Source organism: Vombatus ursinus, unplaced genomic scaffold (assembly GCF_900497805.2).
Source record: "Vombatus ursinus unplaced genomic scaffold, bare-nosed wombat genome assembly UNPS02000749.1, whole genome shotgun sequence".
In the NCBI taxonomy this organism is placed as follows: domain Eukaryota; kingdom Metazoa; phylum Chordata; class Mammalia; order Diprotodontia; family Vombatidae; genus Vombatus; species Vombatus ursinus.
The window spans coordinates 8,599,424-8,613,587 of NW_020940527.1; the positions used below are offsets into that span (position 1 = coordinate 8,599,424).

Sequence of the window (14,164 nt, forward strand, 5' to 3'; positions counted from 1 at the left end):
CTCTCTCTCTCTCTCTCTCTCTCTCTCTCTCTCTCTCTCTCTCTCTCCCCCTCACATACACATACACACAAACACACTTACACACACACACACTTACACACACACACTTACACACACATGTACCCCTCTGACATTGAGAATTAACTATTTCTAGTGCATCATGGCACATTAATTTGCATTAAGAAATGTCCTACTGAGTTTCATTCCAAGTTTAAACCAGTTATGTCATTCCCTGTTGAGACACAAGCAAGAGGAAATGCACCTAAATTTCACATGCAGTATTCAGGCTAATCTCCGGGAGGAATTCCACATTGAAAGGGAGCTAGTACAGAACAGCTTAAAGAATGGAGTAGAGACGTGGCAGACAGGGGATTCCTGAATGTGCCTTTGGTCAGGAGCCACAGCATCCAAAACTTCATCCTCACTTGGGGGGAAGTCCACCCAGACCCCTCTAGAAAAATCAGGCTGGAATGTTCCAGGCCTGCTAGCTCCAAGCATGCCAGAGGGAGTTGTCAGAAGTTGGCTTCCTGTAGCATTACCACGGCTCGGCCTTAGCTATACCATTAGCCTTTAATTTTGCAAAAGAGTGGTTTGGCTGGGTTGCCCATGCCGGGCATATGAAAGTCTCACCCTGTGTAGCCTGACCGAATGGCGCTAGGAAGGGAAACCATACTTCAATGAACAACGTGCAGACAGACACCCCTCACATATCCCGAAGGCTTCTCCCTGGCACTACCCAACCCCAGGAAGAAGTAACAATTCAGCTCTTTCTACCTGTCTCTACTTGCCCGATTCTAAGGTACCAGCCTCAGCGGCCAACCCCTACCAAAATCCTAATTAATCCAGGAGCAGTAATCAGGTAAGGCAGGGTTCAAGGGCCTATCCGGTGCCGTCCTTAATGAGCCTTCCTCCCTTTTCCTCCTCTCTCCATTTTTCAGCTGAAGCACTCTGCATTCCCGTGTTTAGACTTAGGAGAATCAACTCTGCCTGTAAAGAACCTAGCTGAAGGCACAGAGGAGATGGGATGAAATGATTTCTCAAGGGTTTGCCAAGTCTTTGGCTTTAAGGACCCTTTCTTCCCAGTTAAAACCCTTCCTGGGCCTTGCTACTAGAGGGCCAAGGCTTTTCTACCACCAAGTGTGCCAGGCAAAATTCTCTTTCAATATACCCATTGTACTACATAGGTTCCTAAAACATCAAGATATTTAAAAGCGCAATGAGTGGTGATTCTGGGGTCAAAAGACTTGGCTTCATATTTCACCTCTATGATCATTACTACCTGTGTGACCACAGGTAACACATTTCACTTGCCTGGCCTGAATTTTCTACATCTGTCAAATGAGGCAGCTGTACTAGATGTACTAGCTATACTAGTCTCTTTTGGCTCTAGATCTAAGACCCTATGATCCTAAGGCCCCACAACATGTGGGATGGTCCCTTTAAAGAGGATTGGCCAGGAGGCCATGGACAAGAGATCCATAGGGCAGGCAAGCTATATCACCAGAGAGCCAGTCTCAAAAATACTGATATGTCCATTGCTTCTCCCACCTCCAATGGAGGCAACTGTCACCCACAAACCGAGAGAGAGAGAGAGAGAGAGAGAGAGAGACAGAGAGACAGAGAGACAGAGAGACAGAGAGAGAGAGAGAGAGATTGAATAAGCTTGGAATTTGCTTTCTACCCAGTGCAAAGTAGCAGTAATTTCATAGAGTCACTGCAGGAAGGAGCAACTTCACTTTACCTCCAGCCATACCTACCCACAGAGAAGAATTCTCTGCAGAGCCCTGAAGGTCAGCTCGGTATATCAACCCCAATGCCATCCTCCCAAGAGTTCTGGAGCTGCGAGGTTATACAGGAAGGTGCAGGTTGCTGTTGATTTTCAGATTGGCACAGCCTCTCTGGAGGAATAAGCCTTGGAAGCAGCCTCCAGCCAATGGCCAGAAGAAACCCAGAGCAATGGCATCCAGGGCCAACCTGCTTATGGCAAGGGCTCAGGGCCCTCATCCACCTAGTGACTCTATGTGTTTATACCCATCAGTTTGATAAAAGAGAAAAACACGAAATGCATGGTGGTTCTCCTGAGGACCACAAAAATGTACACTCTGACCTACACTCCTCTGTATAGGCCATCTCTCGTGTCTGTAATAAACTCTTCCCCTCCCCTCACCTCCACCTCTCGGAATCTGCCTCTATTCAAAATGCAGCTTTGGTCCTACCTCCTGCATGAGCTATCTCCTTAGCCTCTGAATCATAAATGATCTCTCCCTTTTGAAATTGTTGCATTACTTGGTATATATGTATCTTGAGTTGTATTTCTGCTCTCTGTGGCCCAGTAGAAAGTAAACATGAGAGCACAGACTATTTCATCTTTGTCTGTACATTCCCAGCACCTGGCATAGTGCCTGGCACATAAGTATGTGCTTGATAAATGCTGATCAACTGACCACCTCATCAAGAGTTCCAGAATTCCCAAGCCTTCTGGGAATTTGCCTTCCCAACCTGCCTAGAAGTAAAGAAAAAAAAAAGATGACTCCTCTTATGTGGTTTTGAATGTGCTGCAGTTCAAAGACATCTTTAATAAGGGATTGCTAAAGGCTAGAGAGAGAGGCAGTTGGTCAATGATTTATACCAAGGAACCACGATGTGTAGGATCCTATTCTGCGCATTATGAATACACAGAAGTCGCTGTGCTTGCCTTCAGGAAGCTGGTAGTCAAGTATTCTAGACAGGGAGTCAAGGGATTACTGCTGGGAATTCTTGGTATGTCTCTGGGCTTGGGGAAAACAGAGCTGGCCCCCCTCAGCTTTCATGACAGTGATGTGAAGGGGAAAGGTGGTATCTGAAAAATGCTTTTATGTTTACTTCTCTCATCCTTATTATTCCCTTCCTCCTCCTACTCCCCATCCAAATCCTATTGAGTCTCCAAGATTCACCTCAAATCTCTCTTTCTCTATTGGGGCCTTCCTTGAACTTCTGTGAGCTCTCAGTAGCATGATGTAGACCCCAAAAAAAGTGAATTAGCTTTCCTTAGGTTCTAATTTGGGCTCTGCCAATAACTGTGAGACCTTAGGGTTGGGGAACCTATGCCCTCAAGGCCACATGTGGCCCTCTAGGTCCTCAAGTGTGGCCCTTTGACTGAATCCAAACTTCACAGAACAAATTTGGTTTCCCACCACTGCTAGGAAGTCATTTGGCTTTGATGAGCCTCAGTTTCCTCATCTGTAAAATGGAAAGATCCTTAAGCCAAGGAAATTACAATTCTAATACAAATAAAATAGGGATAATGATACCTACACTGTCGATGTTGCAGCATTGTTGTAAGGGTTGAATGAGAGACTGTAGGTAGAGTACTTTGTAGTTGAAAAGCAATAAATAAATGTAAGTTATTACTACTCAACAAGTATTGAGCAAGTATCAAACACTTGACTAGGTTGTAGGGGAGATGAAGAAATGTAACAGAGGAAGCCTGAACTTCAGAGAGGTCACGTGACAATGTCAGTTCTTTTAACTCTAAGTCCATTGTTCTTTCCATTATACCTGTGGTTTTCATTTCATGAGGGTTTGTTATGATGGTGCAAGGGGTTTGTGCTTTAAAAAAAGAAAGAAAAAGAAACAAAATAAAAACATATTTTTAATTTAAAAAATTAAAATGCTTTAATGATGTCTTAAGTGGTAAATAATTGCAGAATATCATGAGTAGGATATTAAACTATCCTAGGGGTTCACTATGCTTTCTTGCCGAAAAGGTTTCACAGAACAGAAAAAGCTGAGACCCACTGCATTATACCAGACTGCTTCTTGATTGCAATCTGAACCTTGGAGGTGGAATGGAGGAAATGGTGACAGCTTCAGGGTTCATATAGGAGCATAGATTAATTTATGAGTGAAAACTGGGGCCAAGGCTTAAGTATCTTGTCTAAGTAACTTGCAGTAAGCATCAGAACTAAGATTGGAACTCAGGTCCTCTGACTCCAACATCAGTCACTGCCCTATGCAGTCTTGGGTCTAAGGCAGTTCCCTGACACTAAGAACCTGGTGAGTCCCCTAAATGAAAGGAAAAAATTGAGATGATTTCCTCTAACACTCATTGAACCCAGGTACCCCTGTGCCCCCAAAACGAACTTTATGAGGTTGAAATAAAATGCAATTCCACATATATTTATTAAACATCTTCTTTGGGCATGGCATTATATGAAATGCATATTTCTGTACAGAAAAAACAAAGGAAGAGGAAGCTGAGCCCACCTCTAGAAGGAATAAACCAGTTGGCGCTCCCCAGGTCCCAGGATTTCTCCTAAGTTCCTCCTGAAGGGAATCTGGTTAAATAAAAGAGTCCAAAGGCAGGTGGGTAGCATTAAGAACCTGTCCCCAAAATAAGCATCCTGAAGGATCTGGAATCTGCTGTTCTGTGGTTCCAGAGTTGCATGCTGATTGAATGTGTCAGTCCAGACCTTGGTGCTGTTCGCTGTAATGTGATCTTATATTTATATTAGTCATGGGCCTGATGAAGGAACAGTGTGAAGGCCCAGACACAGCCATGGAGATGCTACTTTGCTAATGCATTACAGACAATTCTTGATTGACACCAAATATTTGGCAAGGCCCAGAGCTAAAACTGGAAGCTCTTCTATGTCTGTGCCCAGCAAGAGAAGGGGTATTAAACAAACCCCATCTTCTATTCACAGAATCAACAAGTGGAAATTGAGCATCAGTTTACCCAACCATACCTCAAGTAAAAATGATTACTGCCAGGGAAGGGAATCATAGAAACAGCCACATAAGAGATAAAAGTAGCCCATAACTGATATTTCCATATATGCTTTGAATTCCCATATATTTGAATTATATATATATATATATATATATATATCTTTTCTTTGTCAACTTACCTCTGGGAATATATATAAGATATATATATCTATATATATCTTTAGTGTGTGTGTGTGTGTGTGTATATATATATATACATATATATATATATATACTAACTTTCCCCAGAGTTTTGCCAACTCCTTTTACTCTGGCTACAAATTATAACTCCCTCCAAAAAAAATAATAACACGTGGCCAAATAATAGGGTACACAGTATAGCTTCAATCTGAAAGATTCACTCCAAATCCGTAGAAAGAAAATATGTTTCTTAGCAGGGTATTTTACTTCCTTAAAAACCAGATGAAACCTTTTTTTCTTAATCTTCAGAAAGTTAAAGCTGATTTTCTGCATCTGTTATTTAGGATTCAATTATTAAATAGCATTATTTGAGGTGCCATTTGGTGAGAAACAACAGTACTGTATATAGAAATGAATCAACAATTCAAATTGCCCATCTAAGACAGTCAGAAAAAATAATTTGATTACACATTGCCAGAATTTGGACCTTATCCCTTGAAGAGCCACTTTTAGAAAGAGCTCTTTGAATTTGCAAAAAGAACAATTCATTTATCTACTCGGTCAACAACCATTTATTAAATATCTATTGTACCAGAGGCTGGTAGAGGTGCACAGTTTAAATAAAACACAGACCCCATTTTCTTCCCCCAACTCCCAGTATAGTAGCAGCAGAGTGAGATATAAACACCGATAGCTGTCATATGCAACATTAGAGGGTCAAGGCATCAGAGAGCTGCAAACCAAAATGCAAAGTGGATTCCCCGGGGGAAGATCATTAGCACCAGAAGAATGAGGTGGCATTTGTATTAGGCTTTAAGGAATTCAGCAGGAAAAAAAGGGAAGGAAAGAAAACATCCTATATGTAAGGAGTAGCAAAAAAAAAAAAAAAAAGACAACAGCAGAAAAGAGCAAGGCAGCAAAGAGTCGTCCAGTTTGGCTTGGCTGTAGAATGCATGGAGGGCAAGCAATAGCAGCATCAGAATCAGATCCCTTCTGAAAAGCTTAATGCTAAATAAGAAAGGGACCCACCCCATATGGGGATGAGACCAGTAATTTAAGAAGAACTGAAGAGATCATAAGTGGAAAAAGTTTAAGAAAAGCCCTGGTATAAAGGACTCAGAAAGTCTTAGGGGGAAGGAGAATGCTGAGGTTTATTTTCAAACCTAAAGCTACTATTTTGAGCTCACTTTTAACCAAGTGCATTTCCTAAGAAGAATGAGTTGTAACTACCCAATATTTGGACAGTGAAAAAATCGAAGAACACAGAATATTGTATGCACAGTAAAAGAAAGCAAAAGTCCTATAAAAGACAAGGAACACTTTTAAAACTTACTTTGTTGCCACAGACTGCCTGGGGGCCTGAAATGAGCTGGATTCAAAAGTTCAATTTAGCAAATCACAGGGAGGTATTAAAGAGGCTCTAGGCAGGACTTTGTAAGAGTGTCCAACAGAAGCAAGGGTAACCCATGACCATTATCTGAAGTTGGCCCCTTGTCTACCCAGCCAATACCATTCTGTGTAGAAACTCCCAAAATAGAAAAGAAATTATGTTAAGTAAGCTATTAAATGTAGCCAACTATTAAGGGCTCTTGTACATGGTAATTCTCACTATCCCGCAAAGAAACACCTGATGCATTCGTAGAACACCTGATACAGACTGCCTGTCTGATCCCACTCTGGGAAGCACGTCTTCCCTGAAATTTCTATCCATTACCTAATTTGCAAAGATTACATTAGTGTCTTTCAATCCATAGGGTGTAAATAATGTAGAAACCATGTCTTTAAAACCAGCAACAGTAGTAACAAAAAAATCCAAAACCTATTTCATTAATTTAAAAGATGATTGATAATAACCAAAGTGCCTTAGGTTGTATTAAGAGATGTCATTTACCAAATCACTCATTCTACCCAGGAGCACATATGCAGTAAGCATAGGGGATAGAGTGTTGGACCTGTAGTCAAGAATACCTGGGTTTTACTTACTAGCTGTGTGACCTTGGGCAAGTCACTTAGGGTCTCTCAGCCTCAGTTTCTTAATTGGTAAAATTGTGTATAATAACAACATCTGCCCCACAGGGTTGTTATAGGGATCAAATTAGATAATGAAAATAAAGTACTTTGGGAAATCTTTAAATGTCAGTTGTTATCATCATCATCATCATCATCATCATTTTCTGAGACTTTTTTTCCTCACCCTTAAAGGGCAATCTCTGAATCTCCTGGAAGGATGAGAGACTGACAGAGCTAATGATTCTTTAGGGAGGTGGAGAAGGGTGTAAGAATAAGTGGGCTCTATGAATAAGCACCTTTGGGGGAAGGGGCTGCAGTAACAGTTTTTCAAATTCAAAGGTTGGAAATATAAGTGTTGACTTTAGGCCCATATTCAAGGACTTTCCATTCCTAAAGTGACCCTTAAACCACCCAAGGGCCAGAATTTCTCTTCAGTTTTAACCTTTCTGCAAAGAAGAAACCTGTAAAAATGACAGGCTAACTCTATAATGATTTTATCAGCTGACATCTTCAGCCAAAGGGAAGTTGAGAGAGGAGAGTCGGACAGAAATGATGGCCTTGATTTTTTTGCCTCTTATTTCCAGTACACCAGTATTTTCCAAAACAAAAACACACTGCCACTAAACACAGCTGAGCATCTCCACCCTACACAATGTATAATTAATGTGAGAGAGAGATAGAGAGACAGAGAAACAGAAACAGAGATAGGGGGAGAGGGAGAGAGAGAAAGGAGAAAAGGGAGGGAGGGGAGAGAGACAGACAGAGATAGAGACAGAGAGAGAGAGAGAGTGTTTCAACACCTTTTCTGCGAGCTCACTGTAGAAAACCCCAAGATTCCCTATTCAGAAACAGCTCCAACTGCCACAAGTTGTTGCTCTCTATGAAGTTTAGCAGCTTCTTGGATTAACTTTGTTGAAGAAACTGTGGAGATTGGGGTCATAGACCTGTCTTTGTGATGCTTTTAAGGACTCCTTACACCCCCGCCCCAATATCCTCGGATTTCTGATTTAAGACTTAGGCTTTTCCTTCCTCCCAATAAGGGGAATACCCAAACAACGGTCTGGATCTCCCTCATCCCACCCAGTCACCCTTTTTTGTTCAATTTTCTTTTTCTCTAGCAGTTTCCTTTCAAAAACTGTCACCATTCCTCCAGCACCAGTGGGTGTCATTCCGGGGGGGGGGGGGGGGGGGGGGGCAAGGGATGCGGATGGGGGCCCGGGCGGGCAGGGGGGGGGCCCGGCACCCTCCCCCCGCGGGGGGGGGGGGGGGGGGGGGGGGGGGGGGGGGGGGAAGAGGCCAAGGAACGCAGAATGGAGACAGGCCAGGCAAGTAGGCAGCCTAGCAACCATACATCGCAAGGTGTGTGTATGTGTGTGTGTGTGTGTGTGTGTGTGTGTGTGTCTTCGTATCGGCGGGTGTTCCTGTGCTAGGAATAACAACCCTACATTATTGCAGGTGTCATCCTAAAAAACGCCAAGGGGAAAGCTCTTCATGCTGACTGCTGCTGCCCGCCTTGGCGGACTCTCACAGCCAACTCTGACCTTCCCAGGCTCCCAAGTTCTTGACCCCAGGCAACGAAAGATGGGGCAGCAAAGGGTTAGGGACCCTCTCCTGGAGTAAAGGGAGGCAGAAGAATTAGCTAGTTGAAGACCATTAATGGAGAATCCTCGGGATGGGGGCAGAGAGTGGAAACAGGTGACTAATTAGACTGAGGATCTGACATTTCACTGCCTTCCCTCACCTCCCCCGCCCCGCCGCAACCCCGTAAGACACCGTGTGCCCCAGTAACTGGGGAGGTTCTCCCCCTTGTCTTCCCCTTTTCCTTGCGACAACAGAGACACCAGCAAACAGTCCCAGTAAATGCTGTGGTATCTTACCCCCCTCCCCCAGCTTCAGGCTCTCGGACCCAGCTGTCTGGGGTCATGTTCTTCCTTCAAGCCTCGACCTCTCCCGCCCCGATAGTGGATTTTCGCTTTCTGCCAGACCGTTCAGATCTCATTTTTCCAAGCAATTCCCAAAGCCTACTCTTATGGCTTTCCTCCTCTGTTACCGAAGACCGTCCCTTAACAAGCACAGCCCGTCAAACATGCTTCTTCCCTTCCTTTCGCGGGCAGGCGACTTTCTCTACCCAACCGTGGCGAATTGAGGAGCGCTCTCCCCCGAGCCTGCCAGGGGAAAAGCCCCAGGAGAAAGGGTACTACCCGCGGCTGCCGCGAGTGACCCTCCAATAAGCAAGTGCACCGAGAGCAGCCCTCTTCCCACAGGCAGCCCAAACCCGCCGCACTGGCGGGTGGAGGGGATTTCTGAGTCCTGGAGAGCGCACACCGAAGGCAAGCAGTAACATAGCCACGCTTTAAATTCCACCCCGCAAAAGCCCAGGAACCCCCAACTAAGAGGGGGCAGAAGGGATATATAGAGGAGGGGAGGAAGGAATAGAAGATGGAAAGGGAGAGAAAGAGGGATGGGAGAGAAGACGGGAGGAAGAAAACGAGGCGAAAAAGCAAAAGGGGAATGGAAAAGAACTGAGGAAAAGCTAAAGAAGAGGGCATAAAGCAAAGGGGTGAAAGAGAAGAGCAAAGGACGAGAGGAGGCAGAAGAAAAGAGAAGAGGAGGGAAGCGAGAGCTAAAAGGAAGCAGGTGCTGGAGAGGGAAAAGCAGAGGAAGAAGGAGGGAAGGGGAGAAGACCTGGGCAGGGGAGAGCGGGCAGGGGCAGGGCGATTCGGACGAGGGGCTCGCGCCGGAGCCGGTGGGTTAGGGGACCGGGGGGCGCGTTACCTTGCTCTTGCCCCCGCAGTGGCAGCAGACGGTCCACAGGTACTTGAGCGTCCGCCAGAGCAAGATGATGAAAAGGCCCCCGAAAAAAGTCACCATGGAGGAGGCCAGGAAAGCCCACCACATGCGCTGGCCGCGGCTGTCGCACGGCACCTCCATGGTCACCGGGATGATAAGCGCATCCATCTTGGGCTCGTGGACCGAGGAAGAGGACGAGGAGGAGGAGGAAGAGGAAGAAGAAGAGGAGGAGGACGCGTCTAGGCTGAGATGGTTAGCGTGGATATTGCTACTCATTCTAAGACTGCTGCCGCCTCCGCCGCCGCCGCCGCCGCCGCCGCCGCCGCCACCATTTGCCATAACTAGCAATGGGCAGGAGGCGCAGGGGCTCCGGGGAGCTCCTCCCGCCGCCAGCGCCACCCCAAACACCCATCAACAGCCATATTGCTATTGCTGCTGCTGCTGTTGCTGCGGCCGGGCGCGGGGGGGGGGGGGGGGGGGGGGGGGGGGGGGGGGGTGGGGGGGGGGGGGGGGGACAATCAGCAGGCGGCAGGCGGGAGGCAGCAAGCGGGCAGCGGCTGGCCGGCCGGGTGCCGCCTGCGAGCGGCTAGAGCTGCGGCTCGGGAGCCGAGGGGGCCTCCCCCTCCTGTCCGGCTGCCCGAGGGGGGATGGAGCGCGCCGGGTCAGGCCCCCGGCCCCTGGCTAGCTCGTGCGCACCGTTGGGTGGGGGCCCTCGTGCGCCCCTGGTCCAGAGAGGGCGGCCGCAGCCCCGCCGCCGCCCGCGTTCCTACTCGGAGGCTGAGCCAGAGGGTCTCACAGCCCCGGGCCGGCCTCTGCGCTGCTGCGCGCCCGCCCTCCGGGCCCCGGCTGCCCCTGCGCTCCGGCTGCCCGGCTGCCTCGCCCCCTCGCCTCCTGCCTCCCTGCCTCTCGCAGCTAATGAGCTGTTGTTATTATTATTAGTCTTGAACTTGTTAATAATATATAATCAGCCCCCCCCTCCTCCTCTTTCCCCTCCCTCCCCCTCCCTGGCCGCCCTCCCCCGGGGCCCAGCCCCCGCCTCCCCCGCCGCCGCTGCCGCCGCCGCCGCCGCCTCCTCCTCCTCCCCCTCTCTGGGGCTCTTCTCGCCCCTCGCCTCTCGCCTCTCGCCTCTCGCCTCTCTTCTGGTCTCTCGCCCGGCAGGCAGCAGCCTCCGCGGCGGGCTCAGTCCATGCTCCGCTCCTCGCCCTTCTGCGACGTTGCCGCCACGGCTGCCTCCTAGGCCATCCTCCCGGGGGTCCCCCGGGGTCGCCGCCGCCGCGACTCCTCTTTCTCTCCTTGGGCTTCCTCGTCCAACTCCGCCGCAGCCGCAGCCAGTGCCTCCTGGGCTCAAGCCTGGCACCTCGTCGGCCCGCTCTCCTTCTCCTCCTCCTCTTTTTCCTCCTCCGCCTCCCCTCCACCGCCGCCTCCAGCAGCAGCGGCAGCAGCGGCAGCAGCAGCTACTGGAGCGGGCGCGGGCTGTGCCCGACTGAGGGGAGGAGGGGAAGCAAGCAGAGGGGAGGAGGAGAAAGGCGCTGGTTCCACGGCCCCGGGCCGAGGACGGGGCACCCGGCCTGTTTCCAGCCTCACTCGGGGGCCCCTTGATCAAGCCCGACAGACGCGACACCAGTCTCACGATGGGGCCCGGGGCTACTACAGACCTCTCTCCAAGGTGCTGCGCCCCCACCACACTGTGGCCCCGGGACCACCTGAGCCAAGTACCCTGGCACGAGGCAGGGAGAGGGAGAAGAAACAAACCGTGAGGTATGGGTGAAGTTTTATAGTATCCTCAAGCTCAGGAGGTAAAGAAAACCTCAGGAAGAACCCCCCATACAGTCATACAGTTCAGGCAACAGAACTAGAGATGCCTGCCCCCCCACCACCACCCCAGAGCAAGCATTCCCTGGACAGACACATTAAGCTGCATTTTGACACCACGAGCCATGGTAGGACTGGCCTCCGAGAAACTGAACCTAGTGTGGAGGTTGAAGGGACCGACTGAGGAAAAGCAGAGGTAACATCAAGTGGTTTCCTCTGCCTTTCTTTCCCCTTATTAGATGATTAGAGAAGGGGAAGAGGGACGCCTCTCCAGTAAGGATTGGCTTCCATAGACTCCCCCTAGGAACTTCTGCCGCTTACAAGATAAGTTATTTACTATGGGACCCAGGCTGAAGGCTTGAGGGTAAGGGAGGAGAAGAACTGTATGGCCCTGGTGATCCTGCCACACAGCCAAGGGAGACCAGGGTGGCGCAGTGGAAAGACCACTGGATTGGGAAACCATTGGCTTTGGTTTGAATGTTCTGTCTGCCATTTACTATCTCTGTGATCTTGGACAAGTAAACTATTTGGCCTTTCTGTGCCTCGGTTTCTTCCTTTGTAAAATGAGGGTGTTCTACCTCTAAATCTATGGTTCTATGACCAGACCTACTGAAAAATGTGAATGGCCAGGTCTGTTTGAAATACCATGAACATTCTTACTTTCCATCTACTCCCACTCTCACCCCCCAAAAACCTCAGGTTTCCTCTATCCAAAGCCAGCATGTTACTGGATTCATTTATAGAACTCTTAATGGGGAGTACTTGGGCTGATTCACATGGGTCTGCCCCATGACCCTAAGCCTCGTCACTTCCCCAGATCCCATGAGCAGAGCTGTAGCCAGGACTGCACAGAATTCTCCCAATGAACAGGGACACCCCTATTTCAAAACTATGTCTGGTCATCTAATTCTTTTCCTTTATCTCTCAGGATGTAGTTTGGGGAAAATAGGGGCATCCAGGTGGCCCAGTGGACAGAGTGCCAGGCCTAGAGTCACAAAGGCTCATCTTCCTGAGTTCAAATCTAGCCTCAGATACTTACTAGCTATGTGACCCTGAGCAAGTCACTTAACCATGCTTGCCTCAGTTCCTCATCAGTAAAATGAGCTGGAGAGGAAGTAGCAAACCACTCCAGTATCTTTGTCAAAAAGACTCCAAATGGGGTCACAAAGAGTTGGACACAGCTGAACAGCAAGTGGTTGGATATAGGAGAGGAGGGTGGGATGGGGTCGGCCCTGCAGGTTCCATCTATGCTAAACTTTCTAAGACAGTTTGGTGTCTCATCTCCACACCAATTTACTGATAAAAGGGACAATCCTGGGGTGGCATAATTATAATCAATCCCTAATCAATCTTGCTTCAACTAAGCACTTCCTCTCTCCTGTGGCCCTTTGGGACCTTGTCCACTCACAGACCCAGCTTTTCCTTATATTCCCAGCCACCAGATCTTACAAAGCTAATTAAGAGAAAGAGAATTTCTCCCCCCTAATTGCCCAGAGTTGTTTCCCAAAAGTTTCCAGCTCATTAATTTAAGCCTAATTAGACTGATCAGGTTCCTTTCATCTTTTCAGGGTAGAAACCTGCTTACTGAATTAGGGCCCAGGTTGGTTTTCCTAACAGCAGTCTATGGGGTTGAGTTTTCTTTTAACATCTGCTTCTTTCTCTGTGTGGTTAAGCATCACACCAAGACAATGAAAAATAAAAAGAGGGATAGTGGGGGGGGGCAGCTAGATGGTATGGTGGATAGAGTACTGGGCCTAGAATCAGGAAGACTTGAGTTCAAATCTGACCTTAGACACAATATCTGTGTGACCATGGGCAAGTCAACCCTGTTGTTGGCCTCAGTTCCCTTGTCTGTAAAAAGAGCTGGAGAAGGAAATAGCAAACCACTCCAGTGTCTTTGCCAACAAAACCCTAAATGGGGTCATGAAGAGTCAGACACAACTGAAAACCAAACCACAAAAATAGTGGGTAAGAGCAATGAATTGTCCTACTTAGGTCGTGTTTTTTAATTCACTGAAATTAATGCATATTTTAAATGTTTTTCTTAGTTTAATTCATAGCCAGGACTAATTCTCCCATTTGAAAAGTGACAAGAACCACCACTGAAGGACAAGATAGGGTACGGGGAGAGGAACAGAATTAAATGGACCCTATGGGCTCCATAGGGTCATAGAAGCAACAGTTTAGGAGAAAGTTGTCCCATGGGCAAAACAGGTGTAAGAGAAGCAAAGACACCTTTCTTCAGAGAGGAGAGCTGCTCGGAAAAACTCACTCTCAACGGCTCTTACCTCGTGCAGGTGGCATCTCTAAATTGACATGCCATGGACAGGACTCTCTCTCAGAATGTCTGCAACACAGAATCTCTTCATTGAAAGAGACTTCAGAGTTTCTAACTGAATAAGAATCACATCTACAACCTGTGCAACAAGTGGGCAACCTGTTTTTGAGGATTTCATGTTGGAGAAGTCTTAGTGCAGCCCCTTCCACTAGGATAGTTCTAACTGGTGGGAAGTTTTGGGGGATTGTTTTTGGTCACATGGTATAGAAATCCTGTCTCTCTCCAGCTTCCATCCATTGCTCCTATCTCTGAATTCTTTTGGGCATCCTACTTCCATATGGTAACCCTTCATACATTTGAAGGAGGCAATTTGCCTTTCCTCCT

The 14,164-nt window shown here is 47.8% G+C and overlaps 1 protein-coding gene across 5 annotated transcripts in view; it reads right to left on the bottom strand.

Annotated features, from left to right (window-relative positions):
* The window catches only part of KCNMA1 (potassium calcium-activated channel subfamily M alpha 1), a 907,067-nt gene extending 897,038 nt beyond the window's left edge, over positions 1-10,029 (bottom strand). For all 5 annotated transcript variants that reach the window (XM_027858884.1, XM_027858875.1, XM_027858865.1 and 2 more), the window contains exon 1: positions 9,676-10,029. In XM_027858884.1, coding sequence (XP_027714685.1) covers positions 9,676-10,029 — 354 coding nt within the window. The remainder of the gene's footprint in view (positions 1-9,675) is intronic.
* Positions 10,030-14,164: the final 4,135 nt, after the last annotated feature.